Genomic DNA, 20,077 nt, shown 5'->3' on the forward strand with positions numbered 1-20,077 from the left:
AAGGGATTCTCTGAGGCAGAAGTAAAGAGGGAAACTGAATAGCATGCATGGGAAGGGGAATAACATAATAAGGCTGGAAAAGTGGGTTAGGACCAAGTGGTGAACCCTGGAGACAGTAGGGAAGTTCATTGAGCGGATCAGATATGCGCTGAAGGAGCCTCGTCTGGCAGTCGTGGCCAGGACACTAATTAGGAGGCCAGATGGGAGATGATGAGGGCCTAAAGTAGGGTGGTGGCTTTGTGTGTAGAGAGAAGGCTACGGCGTTTGTGGTAGACATGAAAGGGGCAGGAGTTGACAGCTGATTGGATATGTGAAGTAAAGGAGAGTGAGGAGAGCATGCTGCCACTGCGACCTTGGGTGATGAGAAGCTAGAGGGATGCTCAGGAGAGTTGAGGTTTAGGGGAAAAGTCATGGGTTCTCTTGTGGATATGCTGAGTTTGAGATGTCGGGGCCTTCTGGCCTGAAATGTCCAGTAGGCAGTTGGTGATAGGGGATGAGGGTTTGAGGGAGACTGTGGATGGATATACAAATGTGTGAGTCACTTGCCTGGAGGTGATGAGTAAGCTGATGAGATCACCTGGTGAGATTGTGTAAAGCGAGAAGAAAAGAGTGCTCAAGACAGAGACTTGGAGGTGCACCCACACTGTGACGTTGTTCATGACCAGCTTCCAGCAGTCAGACAGGTAGGAGGGCCAGGGGAGAGGTGCGGAAGGGTCAAGAAGGCTGATGATTGAGAGATCCTCGGTAACTTTGGAGAGAGCACTTTTGTTGAGAGATGAGGCTACAAGTCAGATTGCAAAGAGTTAAGGAGTAAGAGAGAGGAGATGGTGGTAGCAGTCAGCGTAGTCACTTTTTCCCAGGAGTTTGGTCGTGAAATAGGAGAGATGGAGAATGGTGGCTTGAGGCGATGATAGGGGCTAGTAAAAGATTTGTTTTTTAAAAGAATAGGAGAGACTTGGAAATGTTTGTTTGTAGGCAGTAGAGAAAGGAACCTGTAAATAAGGAAAGGCTGAAGAGGAGGCAGGGAGGGAGTAAAGGGAAGAAAGAAAGCGAGGAAGAGAAGGGGCAGTCTCTCGGAGAAGGTGGAAGGGAGAGGATCAGGGTACCTATAGAAGTTTTGGTCTTGGTAAGAGAAGTAGCACCACATGGTCAGAGACTAGGGGAAAAATAGAGAGAGTAAAGATTGATACGAGTGTGTTTTGACAAGGGTGAGCTCCCAGTAAATGGTCTTTATTGTCTCCATAAACATGAGGTGAAGTCCCCAGCTTGGAGTGGGGGTTGATGAAAGAAGGTAAGAGGAGGCCAGGGAATTGCTTAGGAAGGAATGAAATGGCTGCCTTCCTGCAGCAACGATGGGCCAATAGAGGTTAGATAACAAAACACATCTGCTCCAAGAGAGCAGAGACATCATTGGGGTGGTGGTGTTCTCCCCAGCTGAACCCCACTATTCCTTCAGGAATCTCTCTTTCACCGAGGCGTGGTGGGGTGCGTTTTGTAACCACTTGCACAGTTGTGCCTCTCTCTTTTGCTGTCCTCCTTCTGAAGCCTCTTCTATGGACAAGTTCATAAATGTTCTAGAAGGGGTCACGAAAGAGGAAGACTTAAAAGCAAATCTGTTACCATTTTGTGTCTAGAAGGTTAGATACTCCTGGAGGGGCAGGTTCAGCAGCACTCTGCTGGATTGCAGTACAGTAAGTTCCAATGTTTTTAAAATAAAACACAAAGCCCTTTGCTCCTACACGAAAACCAGCCCCTCTGCAAAAGGGAGCATAAGTTTGTAGAACTGCTCAAAAAATGACTGATTTTGGGGGGCCCATTTTGAAAAAGGAGCAAAGCATGCAAAGTCATAGAATCACACACTCTTGGAGCTGCAGTGGACCTCAGAGGCTCCTCGCTGAGCAATTCTACAACATGCCCAATACATGGTAATTTAGCCTGGAGAAGGAAGCCACTGCCTCCCAAAGCAGTTCATTTCATTCTGGGATCACTCAGGTCATTAAGAACATATACCTCATATCAACTGTAAATTTGCCCACTTGCAACCTCCTGCTCTTTGTTCTGCCCCAGGAGTCAAACAAAGCAAATGTAATCAATCCCTTCTCCCTACACAGCCATTCATATGCATGAAGATAGATCTCTGTTATGGACCCTACTTACCCAAATTGCAAATTGTCAAGCTAACATTTCTATTTCTCCAAGCTAAACATCTCTATTTCCTTTGCACGGACCCCTGTGACATGGTTGCTCAGAGCCCTTCCTCAGTCCTGGTTGCCTGCCTCTGGATTTTTTCCAACTTATCAGTGTCCTTTATAAAATGCAGCCCCTGGCACTGAAAATGATATTCCACATATGATGTGCCCAGAGCAACACACGGCCAGAAGAGTATCCCCTCCTTAGCCCTTTGCCCTTGGCCTCTTTCAGTGTAGACTCAAACACAAACATATGACACCAGTGATTCATTTTTAGTGTGAGTCCACTAAAGCCTCCTGTGTTTTTCAGATGAACTGCTTTCAAGCCAGGCCTCTCTCAGCTTGTGCTGGAAACATTTTTTCCCTTTGAACCTAAGTGTAAAACTTTTACATTCATCGCTATTGAATTTCATCCTACGTGACCCATCGGTGTCACTCGTTGAGCTCTCCCTGCAGGCTTGGTGTCCTCTGCAAATCTGATGAACAAGTCACTCACAAACACAGAATGCAAGACAAGTCTCTGGGGGACTCCACTAGAGACCTCCTTCCAGTGTCAGAGGAAGCCGCTCATTGGTACTCTTTGCATGAGCCATTCAGCTTCTTCCTGATCCACCTTAGTCCACTCACAGAGCCCACTTCTCGCCATCTTTTTCCACAAATGAGAGACTGTGTAAAATGATGTCTTAAAATAGAGATAAATTAAATCTGTAGCACTCACATGATCTATTATTCTAGTAACTCTGTCAGAAAAATTAGTTTTTATGCCTTGATTGGTTCTCCATGAAGCCATGCTGGCTGTCTTTGTCATCATGACTTCCTTTTCTGCTTCCATCCACCAGGTTTTGGCTTGACATGCCTTCAGGTCCAATTTGGGCCTGGAATAAAAAAGAGAGCTAAGGAATAAAAATTGCTTCCAAGGCCCACTTTGTATCAGTATGAAAGAGAAGAGACAGAGCAGAGAATCTCCACCCCTCTTCCCTTAACCACCCCCATTATCTCCTCATTAGAACGGAGGAGTCCAAGCCCATTTATTTCGTGACATTTTTTTTCTCACTATAGGCAAAATGGTCAATTTTACAGACTGATCACCAGGGTCAAAGAGGATATTTAAATCGATTAAACTGATAGGAAATACTTTAGTTTAAAAACAATAGGACAAAAGTAACCTCTACTGGCTTATTTTCTTATCCCGTATCAGCTCTAGACTTGTATTTCCTTTTTTTTTAAATCCTGAGGCAAATTTTTTTCTGAAGAAAAGCAGTTGCAGAAGTTATTTCTGCTGTACTTTTCTATCCATAAACCCCTTTAAAGACCAATGGAACTTAGATCCTGTTCCTATTACCACACATGAACAGCATTCATTTATTCAACCATTTTATAGAAGGCACTGTTAAAAGTGGCTAACAATAGCTCATCCAGCATCCTTGGAGAATAAAGTATTCCCAATAAATGAATTTTCCAGATAACTATTGAATCAGTTAGATTTTAACCAGTTGTGATGCCAATCTTTCTAAAACACATTTTTCCTGCTTTTTAAGCGTATAATGAACATCATTTGACCTTTTAAGAAGAGGATGTATGCCTTCAAAGTCCATTGAGGTGGGAAGAGCTATTTGTCCACATGCTAGATAAACCCAGTGTACTGTGCCTTTTGAGTTTTGTGTCCACTCTTGCTGGAAGGTTTTGTGTTTGTTTTCATTTTTCCACTGCTTTCAGTGGGCCTGCTGGTAAGAATTTCAGTCTGTTGTTTGTCTGTTGTGGGCTGAGCACAAGAGGTGACCCAGCTTATTGGACTTGCATCTGAAGTAAAAATATATAGGTTCTGTATGGGGAGAACACAGAAAGCTGTTGGGAGACTTTCTCACTTCACCAGCACCAGCCCACACCTAAACCTGGAGGAGGATCCCGGTTGTCCTTGCTCCCAGCTTTTACTTCTGAATTATCCTTTGGCCGCAGTTACTCAGCAACAACCTTTCCTTGTTTGAAGTTCACTCTCTCCATGTCATGATAGGGATTATGTACCGGCCCTCAGGTCATTCTCCCAACTCCCTCAGATTCTGCCTTCCGTTCCTGGCCTTCCTCTCCGTCCCAGCTCTTGTCCAGTCCCTGATCCCCCATTCGCTCAGTCTCCTCGGCCCCTGCCCCGTTACCCGTGAGCGTCCTCTCTTTTCTCAAGAACTCTAACACTCCTCCATCTGATTTTCACTTCCTCCCATCCCACCTCAGCAGCGAGCCCCATTCTCTGCAGGCCTCAGGGCTTTCTCGGGTCTGGCCTCCCTTCTCTCCCTCTCCAGCCTCGGCCTTGTACAGCGGTTTCAGGTTTGCAGACGGCTTCACATGCGCTCTTTTCTTTGATTCCTGTCACAACCCTGTGAGCCAGATGCTGTTGTCACTCTGATTTTTCAGATGACTTGCCAGGGTCACATGGCTAGTTGGTGGCCAGAGAGGCAGCATTTGAACTCACATCTTCCCTGCTCCCAGTGTGGCTTTCTGTCCATTGTGCCAGCAAGCTATCACCTTGCTCTCTGCTCTGGAATCCCTCCACCTTCCTCCAGTCACCCATCATCCCTTGCAGAACCTTGGCCCTGAGCTGCTCTACCCCCGCCCCCTCCTCTGCTCCTGCTCAGGCGCTGCTGAACAGAAGTGGGGGAAGTCACCAGGCGTGGTGTTCGGGGACATCACAGATGATTAGATTCTCCACCTTCAGCTGGCCTTCGCCAGCAAGGCCGTCTTCTTACCGTTCCCTTCTCTCTGCCAGCTTCTCCCCCCTCTCCCTACCCTCACCCTCTCAAGCGAGGATGAGCACCCCCTTCTCCCCTCCAGGCAGCAATTGGTCCTGGACTCTGGAAGACCTGAGTTCAAATGCTCCCTCAGACGCTAATAGCTCTGTAGCTCTAAGTCATTTAATCCCTCAGCCTCAGTTTCCTTCTACATTTCCCCCAGTAGAATGGAAGCTCCTTAAGGATAAGACTTGTCTACTTCTTTGTGTTTGTGTCCCCAGTGCCCAGAACAATAATTGGCGCTTCCTAAATACTTGATTAATGAAAGTCAGTCTTTTTTTGAAGTGCATGGATTTTAGAACATCTATATTAGCCTCCAAACCTCTCTTTTCTCACATTTGATTTCTCTGCTGTGGCCATATGGGCCAAATATCACTAAACTCCTGTCCTCTAGGGAACAAAGTTTGTGCAGCCTGTGATGAAGGTCAGAAGGCACTGGGTCCATCTTCCTAAGTAGATGCCTTATTTTTCTCAATGTAATGTGAAAAGTCTGTGCTTAGATTAAAAACAAGCCCCTGAGTGAGTGACCTTTGTGGGTTCTTGGTCAGGAAGCAGAGTGCGAGGCTTCCTCTCCCCAGCATGCCCCTGACCCCTTGTCACAGTGGTTATTACTGCTCCATTTTCACATCCCTCTGGATTTGTTGTCATTTGCAGATGACTTACATGGAAGGAAGCAAAGTATTTGCATTCAGCTCTGTCTAGGCTGGCCAGAGAAAAGTCAAAGAAGGCTTCCAGGGGTCCCTCCATGAAACATGACCCTTCAGTGGTATTTCTTAAGCCCTCAGAGGCTGCCCTTGCTCTGTGTTAGACGAGTTACACCAAGCTCTGGCTGAGCACTGCCCTCATGAGCCAAGTGTGTATATAGGATCATGGTACAGTTTGTTTTCAGTCTTCATCAGTGAAAGGAATCTAGGACTGACTCTTTTTATTGAAGGAAAGGGAGCTTATATTGAAGAGAGCTGTGCAGAGGAGGGACAGTATCTCCTCTGTCAATGGACTCTGCTGCTCATCCCCAGCACCTAGTGTAGCATGTGGCATAGAGTAGAATTTGTTGCTGCCACAAGATTCTTCCCTTCCAACTAGACTTACAAACATTATTTATCAATTTATCAACTAGGACTTTAGATCAAGAAAGGACCGTAGAGGCCCTGTACTCCAAATTCCTTCATTTCTCACACCAGAAAGCTACAGAGGGCCAGGCAGGGGCAGTGACTTGCCCATAATCCCAACCGTGGTTAGTTAGTTGTGGAGCTGGACCTAGATCTGGTGTCTTCTAGCCCAGGCTCTTTCCAGTGTGTCCCTTCTTTACTTTTCATGTGTAGATGTGCAGAGATTCATGACCAAAGCTACATAAACCAGTCCCTCAGGAAGAATCTGCCACTTGATAGGATGTGTTGAGAGTAGAGGAGAGCCCAAGAAAGTTGATGGGGAGTGTGTCTGGTTCTGTCCATAATTTTCTTCCCTAAAGGATCTGACAGATAACATTTCGAGACTACTTATGGTAGAGCAACCAAAAAGCCCCCCAGTGCTACTGAACATAGAAATCACTGGTGCGTCTTTGTTCGAAGAATGTTCACGTACAACCAAGAGAGGTTTAGAATTGCCGGACCCCTCGGAGAAGTCAGAGGTGAGCAGTCACCAGCTGCAGTGAGATAATACGGTGCTGGCCTCACACTTTCTATTAGAAACAGACCGATAGGATCCTCCCTAAACAATTCAGTTGTTAAGAGGAATTTTATATCCCAATAGGGAAATCATAAGAGAACCACAGTTAGGCTTAGATTGGTTGTTTTAGCTTCTTGCACCAGCTGTTAGGCCTCTGTACATAGCTTTAGAAAGTGAAAATTAGGAAGGCAAATTCAGGTTGCAAAATACACTTAGGTGTGCTTGGTGAAGGGTGCAGGCTCCAGGAAAAAAAAACAGTTATAGCTGAGCCCTTTTATTTTCTACCATTAAAGGACACTGGCTCTTTGCATCACCTTGGTCCAAGTCAGCAGGGTGAGCTCTAGGTTTCAGGTATGCTAAGAATATCACTTCTCCCTGTGGGGCTTTAGGGCATTCGAATTGCCTGCCATAGAGCCTGAACATTCCAAGTCCTCTCTGCTGATTTTGGTGCCTATCATCTTTTTACCCCACATTCTTGCATTGCTTGCCCTCTGGGTTTTTCAGAATTAATCTGCCCTCCTTCCCCTGCTCTCTGGGCTCGTAAGGAGAGCGAGGAGAAGAATTTCTGCCTAGTCTAGGTATCTTTTCATTCACAGCTCTCACCCTTCACCACCCACATTTATATAGAAACATGCTATCTTCTCTTATGTCTCCATCATGAATAGTAATTACTATAACCCTCTACCCTTCCCCTCTAGGATCACAGAATTCAGAATTACTTGAGGGCGCTTAGCCCATCCAGCCCAGCAGTTCTCAAAGTGTTATTCTTTTTTAAAAATTTTTTTTATTACTAAAACTTAAATACACAGTAAGAAAAGAAAAACATACTATCAACTTAAATATTAAAATGTAAACAAAATAAGAAAAGAGGAAAAACCATGTCATGCACACAGCAGAACGTAAGAGAGGATTCAAAATACATAGCAATAAATTTCCACTTCAAGAAAACCTATATAATAGATGCCGTGCATTGTATTGAGAGCTGTCCATCTTTTCTTTGCTTCTTTGTAAGTTTTCTTTCAAAGTGTTATTCTTGAACCACACTCCTCCCTTTTCCAACTCCATGTCCGGTAGAGACTGGAATGCAGAAGCAGATCAGAGAATCTGGAATCTGTTTTGGAAAATAGTTATTTTTGATAAAATATTATTTATATTGACATATTAGTATCCTATTATATTTAGATGAGTTAATAATTATTTTATCATTTTCTCAGTTTTAATTTCTAATACAGTAAATATTCATAAATGTATCTACATAAACAAAGAGCACTTTGGGGTCCTTAATAATCTTTAAGAGTCTAATGAGGGCCTCACTAATTTTAAGATTGTAAAGCGGGGTACTGAGACCAAAAGTTTGAGAATGACCTCATTTTACAGATTAGGAAAATTAAGTCCAGTTTAGTGACTTGACCAAGGTTATGCCGATAAGATTATAAAGTTAGAGCCAAAATGACTAATGGAGATTATCTAGTCCACCCCCTTCATTCCATATGTGAAGACCTTGAAGCCCAGAAGAGTGATGACTTGCATAAAGTTATTCAAGTGGTAGAGAAAAGATTCCAGTTTAACCCCTCTGAATCTTTTTTACATTTAAAAAAATTTCGAACTTAACCCACCACCACCACCACCACCAAAAATAGAGTTTTTCCATATACAAAGATGAAGACAAAAAGATTGTGCATGAAACCGTGAATCCCTATTCTACACCACTTACTTTTTTTAAAAAGCATATGATAATTTCAACATTTTACTATCAAAACTGCCCTGCTTGTCTGTGCTTCCTTCCAAAATTTCCTTCTTTTCTCTTCTGTGCATTTTTAAAAATGTTTTAACAGGCCCTTTTCCCTTTTGCTTGATATCACTTATTGCTATTGTCTTCTGTCCCAGTTAAAAGCAGAACAAATTTTAAAAAAATAAGCACAGTCAACCAAAACATATACACCCAGTGGCTTTGTCCAAAGATGTATATCTCATTGTGCACCTTGAGTCCATCAGTTCTCTGTCTGGAAATGGGTAACATGCTTCATCATAGGCCCTCTGGAGCCATGATTAGTCATTTCTTTGATCAGAGTTCATCAAGTTTTTCAAAGTTATTTTTCTAAAGAGCGTTTTTATCATTGTACAGATTATGGTCCCAGTCCTTTTCACTTCACTCTGTATAAGCTCATAGTTCGCAAGATTCTCTGAAATCCTTTCTTTCATAGTTTCTTATAGTGTAATGTTCCATAACTGCTATATATCATAATTTGTTCATCCATTCTCCAATTAATGGATCCCCCCTGAGTCTCTAGATCTTTTTTTTCCGTTTAATCTCACATTCAGGATCAGGAAGTTTGTTTTGCTTGCAGGTACCCCCCCCCCAATATCATCTTCTCCCCCATCCACCCACACACTTATTACCACTTGTTTTTATTTATAGATCAAACCCTTGGTGTTTGTTTAAATATGTATGTGTTCAGTACAGATTAGAGAGAATTCCATCCAATGTTCTCCCTCAGCTTTCTCTGTATATATACCTCTTTCTCATTCACCTCAGTTATAAGAAAAGTCATTTCCACCACTACCCTTTCTTCCTCCTTCCTCCTAGTGCATTCCTTTTACTTCTCTTTTCTTACATTTCTTAAAACCCTTTAAGACCCTCGTGGGTTGTCTGTTTTTCATATTTAGCACCCTCATTGCTCCTTGAAGACATTAAGACTCAGAAAAAACTGTTTCTTCTCCCCCTATTAATCTTACATCTTTTGCCTTTTAGAATATTGTATTCCAAGTTTATATTTTATTCCAAGTCTCTCCAGTTACTTGTAGTAGAAGCTTCCTAGTCTTATGTGATCCTGACTGTGGTTCCTTGTTCCTTGAATGCTTTCTTTCTGTTTGCAGTATTTCTTTTGAAAGGGAAGCTCTGTGTTTTGGCTGTGAGCTTTCTAGGACTTTTCCTTTGGGATTCCTTTCAGGAAGTCACCAGTGGATTCTTTCGATCTTCTTATTGCCCCCTGATTTTAATAATCTGACTGGTTTTCACTTACAATTTCATGAAATAGAATGCCTAGGCTTTTTTTTAAAAAATTCTGATATCCAGAGAGTCCAGTGAATCTTAAATTATCCTTGACCTGTTTTCCAAATCAGGTGTTTTTGAAAGCAGATTCCTTTTCCATTTTTTTTCCTCTTTTCTGCCAGTCTTTTTATTTTGCTCTAGTATTTCTTATTATCTCATGGAGTCATTTGTTTCTCTCTGATCTGTTCTAGTTCTCAGGGCTTTCATTACTTGGGTAAGATTTACCACTTTTTGTTCTAAGTTATTTTTTCTCTTTTCAGGTCTTTCATAGAGAGCTTTTATTTCATTTTTTTTTTCATTTCACTTCTTCTAGATATTCGTATACCCCTTATGGAAAATCCATTTTTTCCTTTGGGTCTCTACTTACACATATTATGGAGTGATGCTCTCTTGTGTTGGATTTTTTACAATTTCTGGATTCTTCGGAGTGGTTAGGACCTTCTTCTGTTTACTCATCTCTCCAGCTCTAGGGCACTGCACTGGAGCTTTGTACCAGTTCTAGGCTCTTCCCCCCAGTGGGGTATTTGACCCTGCTTGGACTCAACCTGAGGCCCTTGGGTTCCTGCTCTCACTTCCACCTCTCAGGGTATGTTTTTGCTAAGAGTGCTAGTAGGTTTTATGCCCTCCTGGATCTTTGAGGTTCAGAGCAATGTATTATCAAGGTCCTTCAGAGTGTTAGGGACCTAGGACTAGGGGATATTTGGAATTGAGTGCTGCTATTCCCCCTTGCTTCCAAGGTCCACACTGTGGGTTTCCAATTACCCTGGAGCCTTCTTATAGGAGCCCTCTGCTCTTGCTGCTTCTGTGTACAGAGATTTAGGGGCAAGAGGTATCTCCTCCCCACCTATCTCAGCTCATGCTGATAGGCTTCCATCTTGTTTGCCTGCATTGATGCTGGATTTTTCAATCAGGCACACTTTCCTATTTGCTATGGATTTCTGAATAATTCTTTGTCTAGTTTTGGGGTGGAAGAAGTCATTGTAGTTTCTTACTGGATTTTTTGATCGTTATTTGGCCTGGTGCTATTTTTTTAGGGTGTTTTGGGTTTTGGGAGGGTTGTTTTGGTTTTGTTTTGTTTTGGTTTTTTTTGGTTATAGTGTATATATGGAAGCTGGACTGCCTACCATGGTCCAGGCAGCCATCTTGACCAGAAGCCTCAGGTCTTCATTAGGTCTGTTACTATTTACTGTCCAGTATTGTCTTTTTGTGGTCAACACTTGGCACAAGGGAGTTGAGCAACTCAAGATTAATTTAAAATACACCAGTGTTCTGATGCAGTGTTTGTGAAATAATGTACTCTGATCACAATCACTTGTTTGTTTTTCAGTCCTTTGTCCTGAGGTATAGGGGAAATGGACTTTTTTTGTTTTTGTTTTTGACTGGAAGCTCTAGTTTTTCCTGTTTCTCCTACACTGTGCTACAGTTACCTCAGCTATTCCGGTTACAGATACTTAATTAGGGGAAACTATTGGCTCACTGAGCTGGTCCCAGATATTTTAGCCCTTCCCCTGAAGGTGATGCATCAGGTGAGGAATTTCAAGCCTATGAAGTTATGTAGCTTCTTATTCATGGGGAAGCTAACTACAAAGAACTGTGGGTTTGTCTTTTCAGTGGAGAGGGGAAGTTATACCTGGGCTGAGGTTTCTCCAAGGTTAGTGTGCAATGTATTCTGTGTTCACTGACTACAAACACATCATGCATTAATTCTTGAGACATGGTATGGGTTTTGCTTTCAATTTTGTAAAGTTAAAAGGAGTCCTTCCAACCTAAATGTAACTTAACCATCTCCCCTGCTAAAACACCCAAGTAAGACATTAAGTTTTCAGTTTGAGCTGAAGCATATTACGCTTTGAAAAATAGATTCATGTTGGCATTTTTAAATAACGAACCTAAAATGACTAAAATTAATTATTCTAAATGCTTGTGTATTTAGAACAAAGTTGAGTTTGAAGCCTGTGTTACTTAAAATTATCCTTGAAATTAGTAGGAGCAGTATTCAGAGAATACAGTTGAGGAATTTGTTCACGAATAATGTTAAAGATCTCAACAGGTTCTTAACCATTTTTGTGCCCAGACCTCTTTTGTCATTTTGTCATTCTGGCTAAGCCTATGTACCCCTTCTCAGAATTATTGTTTCAAATGCAAAAAATAAAAATGCATAGGATTGCAAAGGATACCAATTAAAGTAGTTGTGAACATGTTAAAAATACAATTTCACAGACCCAAATGTAAGAAACCTTTAGTTAATGGAAGGGGGGAAACAGCAACTTAGAGGGGACACACAGCTATCTAGAAGGAGCCCAAGGCATTGGTGCTGTGAGTCCCACCTTCAGTGCCTGGGTTCTCTGCTCTTTAGATAGTAGCAGGTCATTCAGACCAGAAGTCGATTTTACCGTTATCAAATAGCAGAGCAAGTGCTCTGGCCTTGGCTCTGCTGCTCTTTCCCTGACAGCCCTGGGCCGCCGCTTCCCTTCTCTGGGCTTTCCGTTCTTCACTTTCCACACACACAGATCCTCAGGAGGGAGTGGGGCAGGGGGAAGGGAATGGAGTCAGGTCTTTTATAAGGAACCAGGCACTTGACACAAATCAAGATAGAAGCAGTCTTGTGTGTGCTCTTAAAATGTAATTTACTGATGTCTTTTCTACTTCTTTTCCATACATAAATGCGATGGTGTGTAGGCTGTGTAAAAATGCTGGGCCGTGGCAGCTGCTGGCACCAAGACCTTGTGACTGGGCAGTGCTGAGCACAAGCAGCCCTGTGCCTTTGGCTTTTTGGCAGCAAAGAATGCACTGTTCCATAGCTTGGGTGGTTCTGTTGGGAGAAAATGTTCCAAAAATGATGGCCTTTATAGGAAGGTTCACTTGAGTGTGCTCTGGGCACACTGTACTTCAGGACATGGTGGGCCTGTTGCCAGCTTCTTTGCTCCACAGAATTTGCCCAAACCCCCAGGTTTATGACTTCTTCTCAGTTTCCTCCCTGATGTTTCCTGTAGATTGGGGCTATACTTACCAGAGTTATCCAGACCCAATTGTTTATCTCTCTATCAGAGGATTTCAGCTACAAAATAACAGCTGCAATTCTCTCTTCTTGGAAAAATCCATCATTCTCCATCCAGGTCCTTGTGACTTAAGGAGGGAAGCAAATGCTGGTAGTTATTAGCCAGCATATTACCTGGGCCCATTCCAGCTGGACCCACTGTAGGACTTTGTGATTGGGAGCTCTGAGGCTGTAAGAGAATCCACTAATGAGCTTCTTCCTCAGTTGGGAAATGTGTTGCACCCTACTTACCTAGATCATAGGGATACTTTGGTTACAGATAATTGTAAATAAATGGTGCTAGAAACAAGATAAATTTGTTAATTGGTAAGAATTTTTGTTTGGAAAGCTCTTGCTTGTCATTTCCCATTGACTGTGAGAATTAACAAATATACTGTGAAGGCAATTTGAAAATAACAAAAAATTCTAATTTATAATATTTTCCGGCTTCTCCCTGCCACTTTTTAGATGTGAGCGATTAGAGGAGCAGCTAAATGACCTAACTGAACTCCATCAGAATGAGATCTTGAACTTAAAGCAGGAATTGGCCAGCATGGAGGAGAAAATCGCCTATCAGTCCTATGAGAGGGCTCGGGACATCCAGGTTTGTATCAGGGCTTGGTGACAGGTTTGAGAAGCTGCTCAGACCTGTGGCCACTTAAACTTGGACTGAGTTGGCTAGAAATCTCCTAACTCCCAAGTCTTGGCCAGTCAGGCATTAGGATCACAAAAACAAAAGAAAAACACTCACTAGCCTCAAGGAGCATCTGTCGAGAGAGACCCTAGGTACGTGTGGAAGCAGATGGAGAGTGAACACAGAGTCAGTTCAAGGTGCTTACATACAAGCCAGAACAGGAAGGGTACAAGTAGCCGTGTGGGATGGGGAGCACTTTCATGTAGATTGGGGGCCCGTTCTTGCTGGAGGAAAATCTCATTTCATCATTTACTGAAAAGCTTGTTTCTTTCGGAAGATTGGGGAGTCCCAGAAAAAGGGATAACACTGTATGTTCTCTCCAGCCAAACATACTTGACTATTTCCTCTTTTAACAAATCAGGAATCTGGCATGGTTGGCATTTTCCATGATGAGCTGAGACCATTGAACATGATCAAAAGGTAGCCAGCTGCCTTAACCTGGCAAACAAATACCTTTTTCAAAAACGTTTGCCAGGCGCCTCTGGGTGAGGACAGGTAGGAAAGAGAGGAAAACTAGAGGTCATCCCTGCCAGGGATAAATACCGTTCGCTCTTTCTTACCCAAAAAAGTGTTCCTGAGTGGGAACAAGCTTGTAGATGCAAAAAAATCTTGAAATAACCTGCCACTGGTACTGCTGCTGCTGCTGCTGCTCTTGAAGGCTGACAGAGTGCTTTACAATATTATCTCACAAGTATTGATCCTCACAGGGATGCCGGGAGGTAGGTTCTGTTATCATCCTGATTTAACAGATGAGGAAACCGAGGCAGATAGATGTGAAGTGACTTGCCAGGGTCACTCCGCTAGTACATGGATGGACCTGAATTTGAATCCAGGTCTTCATGGTTCCAGGTCCAGTGCTCTGTCCACAGCATGACCCCAGGGCCTGGGAATAGAAGCTTCCGAGAGAACTCTTCCTACAGCTGCCCAAAGGAGTTGGGGAACTACCTTGCTGGTGGCCTGCTCACAGCCCACAGACCTCCCAGTGCAGCCAGAACCACATTAGAATGTTGTTGAGAAGTGGTGAAAAATAACTGTCCTGTAAAAAAATACTATACACATACAGTACAGTAGAGATGTTAATTTCTGGTAGACTAAGTCAGTATGTGGCCCACAGAGATATATGTCTATTTGAGATTAGAACCACTGACCCCAAGCATTTCTCCCAGCTGCTATATTTTTCTAGGCTCTCTGGAATGTTACTGTTTTTCTTGGAAGGATCCGTTTTCAGCCTGTGCCCCCACCTGGCCAGACTCTTAAGCTTGTAGAAATGCAAGAAAATCAGAGATTATCCCCAACCTCATTATTCACTCCATCAAATAAAGCTGCCAGGGACTTTACCTAAGCCCCCAGAAGGCTGGGAGTGATGTGCCCAGGTGAAACTGTACAGGTATCGTATTTGAAATTCTAAGGTGAAACCTGGGCTGAGGTCCTCTGCCACAAGCAGTCAGGAGAAATCTATGCCCTTAAACTATAAGGTGGAATTAAAATAAACTCATTAGCAGAGACATTAGATTTTCCATTTAGTGTTTGGTACAGTCCCACAAAGCAATTGGAAATATTCATTTTGCCTTCAGAGATCATAGAAAGGGGGAAATCAAGAAGTTGTAAAGTCAGCAGAATCAGAGATGCCTCTCATGCTTGTCCCTGTGTCCTGTGGGGATAAGGCTGCATGTCAGTAACTTGGTTGAATTAAAAGGAACAAGCCTTGCTTTGAAGGGTAAATGTCAAAACTGGAAGAGTGTGTCCACTGCGAGCCTGCCCGTGGGTTTTGCAGTGCTTTCTCCTACCTTCCAGAGAGGTGTTTCTGAGCTAGCAGAATGCGATGCAGGGCAGCAGTCTTTGAACAACTTCTGGAGTGGCCAGTGAGTTACTTGGTTTCCTGAGAGATCTCCCATACTCTAGCTAGCCTGTTTTGAATATGATGCGATCTCTCATAATGTGCATGGAATGTCAGTACTAGGTGCACTTAGAAGACTGACCTGTTCCCTGTTTTGGCCCACAGGAAGCGCTGGAGGCTTGCCAGACCCGGATCTCCAAGATGGAATTGCAACAGCAGCAGCAGCAGGTGGTGCAGTTGGAAGGGCTGGAGAATGCTACTGCACGGAACCTCCTGGGCAAGCTCATCAACATCCTCCTGGCCGTGATGGCCGTTCTCCTGGTCTTCGTCTCCACGGTGGCCAACTGTGTGGTCCCTCTCATGAAGACACGCAGCAGGACGTTCAGCACTTTATTCCTTGTGGTTTTCATTGCCTTTCTCTGGAAGCACTGGGACGCCATCTTTGGCTATGTGGAACGGTTCTTTTCATCCCCAAGATGATGACACAGAGGCAGCTGCTCCCCAAACCCCTGGCGCGTGCATGCAGCAGAGATTTAGACAGCAACTTAACTACTCTGAAGTTTTAAACAACAAGAAAGAGTCGAGTGAATCTGTTTACATTTAGAATAACGTTTTTTCTCTGAGAGACGCGATTGCAATAGTATTTTTTAGATTTTATCCAAGAAGTTTTTTGGGCAAAAATCCTGGATCATTTTTATGTAGCATGGTTCTCCTGGGATGCAAATCTTAAAAAGATCCTTTAACATGAACCAACACAATCTGGAGCACAGTGATGGGCATTCTAAATTCTGGCTTGAACTACTGCACTAAAACCCATTAGAAAGATGAGTCAATTAAACCAGTTAGGCCTAGCAACCTGCCTTGTCTGGGAGCATCCCAGACCCCTACTTCCCCAGGCTAACCTTTACTGTGAAATCCTAGCACATTCCATGTCTGAATTCACGGATTCAGGGTGGATTTTCCTTAGCTGCGGAAAACACATGGAAGAACACATGGATCTGCCCAACAGCTTCCACACTCAAGTCAGCCAGTCATGCTAATCTGGAAGTCTGGTCATTTTTATATCTGGGCCCTCTTACCCTTTGGCAAGGATACAAAGTGTCATGCCCTACAGGATTACTGCACAGTCCTACTACAGTATTTTGAAGTAGCCCTCTAAATACTTAATCTTAAGCAAAAGCCCTTGGCCGCACTTTTAAGGTTTTTTTTTATATGTGTATAGTCACAGATTTAAAAAATAAAAAAATCCGAACAGCATACTTGAAGAATGTAATACTCAAACTCTCAGTGCTTCCTTATGGTTTCTAATAGGATTTTTTATTATTGTTATTATTATTATTATTATTATAATTATTGGGTTTTTTTTGGAAGGGGCTGGGAGGGTGTTTTTTTTTCTTGAAATAAAGAAGTGATGTTTTTAAATGAAGAAATGTGTGGATAATTAAATGTGCTCTGTCTTGTCTCTAAATAATTTGAGGAAAGTGAGACCTTGCAAATGCCGCCCTCTGTTGCCTCGTGCTTAGAGTTGCAATATCTTAAAAATACCATCTTTTTCTTTTCCCCCCTCAATGGACTTGGTTTGGTTGGGGAGTGATGGTGGCTCTGTGAGTCTCAAACCAGCCTTATAGGAGTGGGGATTTTTTCCCTTAAAATTTACTTCATTTCCTAAACTGGACTGGGGCATTCTTTAGGAAAGCCTAAAGGAGACTTTGTCAAGAAATAGAGTCAGCCCTAAATCATTTTTTATTTTTTTTTATTTATAAAACAAAGCGTCCCCAGTAACTGAAGCCAAAGTTGTCCTTTCCAGCTGACAGTAGGAAAATCATTTGTCCTCTCATCGGCTCTGTGGTCCTGGGAGCCTTCTTTTCAAAGCTTTATTCTGACTGCCTCACTACGGCAACTGAAGATGGTTCCCTTGAATGAGAACAAGAAAATATGTCAGGTGATGAAGGTTGTTCCTAAGGCATGTGTGTGAATTTTTGTCAGTGACCTGTGGTCCCACACTGGCTTTCTTAACAGAAATATTCTCAATCTGGGTTCTACAGTTTGGGTTGTTTTTTTTCCTTTGAATATGAATTCCATAGTGTGGAGAGATGTTGAGCCAGCCCCTCTCTTTTCTGTAACTAACACCCTCATCCTGTTGGAATGCATGCTTCTGACTTTCCACAAAGGGCACAGAGTTTCTGCACCATTCCCAGTATTGAACTGTACCTGCTGTTCTCCTGGCTCCAATTCTGTACAACCAAATGATAGAATGCTGTGCACCAAGGAGAGTAGGAAGCCAGGCTTTCCTTATCTTCTTCATCGCAAGAAATTATTCCCGAGCAAGATTAGCATTACCCCTTCTGCTAGGAAGGCAGGGTGTATGGTTCCCGTGGCTGCCCCAGCCTTGCTTAGCTTTGACCAGCTAGTCCTCCCAGCCCTGTTAACCCCTGTGTGCCTCTTCCAAGAGATTCAGCGTATCACCTCTATAATCACAAAACTCAGGTACTCCTGCCCTTCCCCTGCCTCTCCCCAACTGGCAGTTTGCCAGCCACTTCTGTGGCCCTCATTAACTTGTTCCTCCCTCTCCCTTCCCCCAAACTAGGAGAAGCTGCAATGATTCATTTTTTTTAAGAAAGAGAAGAAGGAGATGTATCCCATCCAAGTTTATACTGAAATGAAATCATTCCTGTTTTCCACTGCATTACAGATGAAGTCTGAATACTTGGAAGCCTTGTTCTGCCTAAAAACATAATTATTGCTAAAGAAAAAAAAAACAAAAAAACTGGAGTGCCGTAGAATGTAATGCCCTTATGTAGCTGAAATAGTTTCCTCCACTGTTGCACATTTCTCCATGATCCATTTTAATAGGTTTTGTAAAAACAGGGAAGAGACCTCTAAGATACAAACACACGCTACAAACATTGTCTTTCTTAAGCCCAATCTCTTTGACACTCTAAGCCAGAACGTCTCTTTAAGTTGTGTGGAAACTATTAACTGTAGCGCACACTGGACACTCTTGGGAGGGGCCTCTGAGTCCCCGAGGGTTCCTACCCATTCACCTCAGGTCAGTGTTCTGCACAGGAAGGCCGTGCGCTCTGTTCTCTATCCTCTTCTCCACTCTGAACTTGGCCCTTACCAAAACCATTGGTCATTAAACCCAGAGCCCCAGGCCAGGCAGGGTTAGATGGTTCTCCACCTTTCTCTTTCCAACAGAAAAGAAGGTCGTTGTAGTTAAGAAAATGATGTCCTCCTTGCCAGCTGATCCTTTTTCCCTTCCCAGATGTTGTCAGTATTTGTATACCTACACACCTGTCATCACTTTTCCCCCTTTCCTAACCCCACTGCTTTTTCTTCTGGCTGTTCCCAGATTTTCCCCTTCATTGGAATCTCTTCTGTCACCTCATCCTAATGGTTTAACAATTGTTATATTGTTGGAAACTTGACTCTAGCTACTTTCCTTGTAAAGGCTATGTTCATTCTCTTTGAAGGAAGAACATTCCTAGATGACTTGTATGAGTCGGTGCCTACCCTGGAATGTGTGTGACTGCGGAGGCAAATGTATGGTTGTGTTGATCTGGATGTACTGAGTAGTGGGGGAGGGGTTCTCTGTCTGGAGAGGGTGACAGCGTTCAGGTTGTAGAATGATTCCTGACATTTCGCATTGCTTGTGTTAAATCGAAGAAAATTCTTTCTGATCGGACCTAAGTTGGTGTGTGTTCAGCACCTTCTAGCAATCCATAACCTCCAAAAGGGTGAGGTCAGATAAGCCACACCTCCATTTTGGGGGATTAGGGTGCCTTCCTTCTCACCCCATACCCCAAATTGAGAGACAATCAGAAGTTCAAGAAGACAATTTGGATGCGTCTTCTCATTTATGTCGAACACAGTTCCATCAAGGTTGTCCTCTCTGTGTTTTGGTTTTCTTGCCCGTCTTGTGTGTCTGTAGGGTACAATTTGATGAAATGCTGAATTCTGTTTGTTGTTGCACTGGGTCCTAAAAGGAGCTGCCTCCCAGTTTGGAAAAAAATATGCATTAAATAACCAAATCAAACATTGTCGTGATGAAACAAGCCGAGGTCGGTAGAGCTGTGGTTGCCCCTTCTCCCTAATGGAACTGGGATTTCTGAATGTGGCTCTAGGGAGTTAAAAATGTGTCTGTGTGTTGTGTATGCCGGGTGGTACCGTAATAGGCATTGATTGACTAGGCTGTAAGTGTGTTTTTTCAAATTGTAAAAGAATAAAAACTCACTTGCATGGGTTGAAAAGTTCAGAAATGACACTTGTGAACATAACACTGTAGTTGCTAGATCTTAAGCTGCTAATTGTTGAGAGAGATTTACATTTATGTTTTGTCTGATTGCTGCAGGTTTCTTGGCAGCACTTTTACTGTATATAAAAATTTAAATAAAGACCTCAACTATTAACTTGATGGTCTGACTCCAATTTGTCTGGCTCGTTTTGGTTGTACTTTCAACTGTCAAAGATCACTGAAAAGGAGACGCTAGTAAAAAGTTGGTAAGTGAAAACTATGTATTGGTCTTTTTTTAACAAGTCAGTCTCTTCCAGCTGTGCCGTATCAGGACACTGTTTGTTATCTCCCTGAATTTGTAGAACTAATATCAGATTAGCTGACATCATTATAGCTATCAGAAATTTCAGGAAGATGTGTTACCCTTCTCTTTTTGACCCTTTGGAAGAAGAAATGATGTGGGTTTTCACTGATGATAAGCTCTGTCCAACTGATAGTTACCATTTAACTTTCCTGTTTTTATTTGTCCCAGAGAAAATCCCCAACCTGGTAAGTAATAGGAAGCATGAGGACTCACTTTGGAAACTCC

At 42.9% G+C, this 20,077-nt stretch overlaps 1 protein-coding gene across 5 annotated transcripts in view; it reads left to right on the plus strand.

Moving 5' to 3' along the window:
* TMCC1 (transmembrane and coiled-coil domain family 1) overlaps positions 1–19,668 on the plus strand; it is a 291,947-nt gene extending 272,279 nt beyond the window's left edge. For all 5 annotated transcript variants that reach the window (XM_036739243.1, XM_036739247.1, XM_036739246.1 and 2 more), the window contains 2 exons: positions 13,192–13,327; positions 15,420–19,668. In XM_036739243.1, coding sequence (XP_036595138.1) covers positions 13,192–13,327; positions 15,420–15,734 — 451 coding nt within the window. In that variant the 3' untranslated portion in view covers positions 15,735–19,668. The remainder of the gene's footprint in view (positions 1–13,191; positions 13,328–15,419) is intronic.
* Positions 19,669–20,077: the final 409 nt, after the last annotated feature.

The sequence above is a fragment of the Trichosurus vulpecula genome, chromosome 9, assembly GCF_011100635.1.
Source record: "Trichosurus vulpecula isolate mTriVul1 chromosome 9, mTriVul1.pri, whole genome shotgun sequence".
NCBI lineage: Eukaryota > Metazoa > Chordata > Mammalia > Diprotodontia > Phalangeridae > Trichosurus > Trichosurus vulpecula.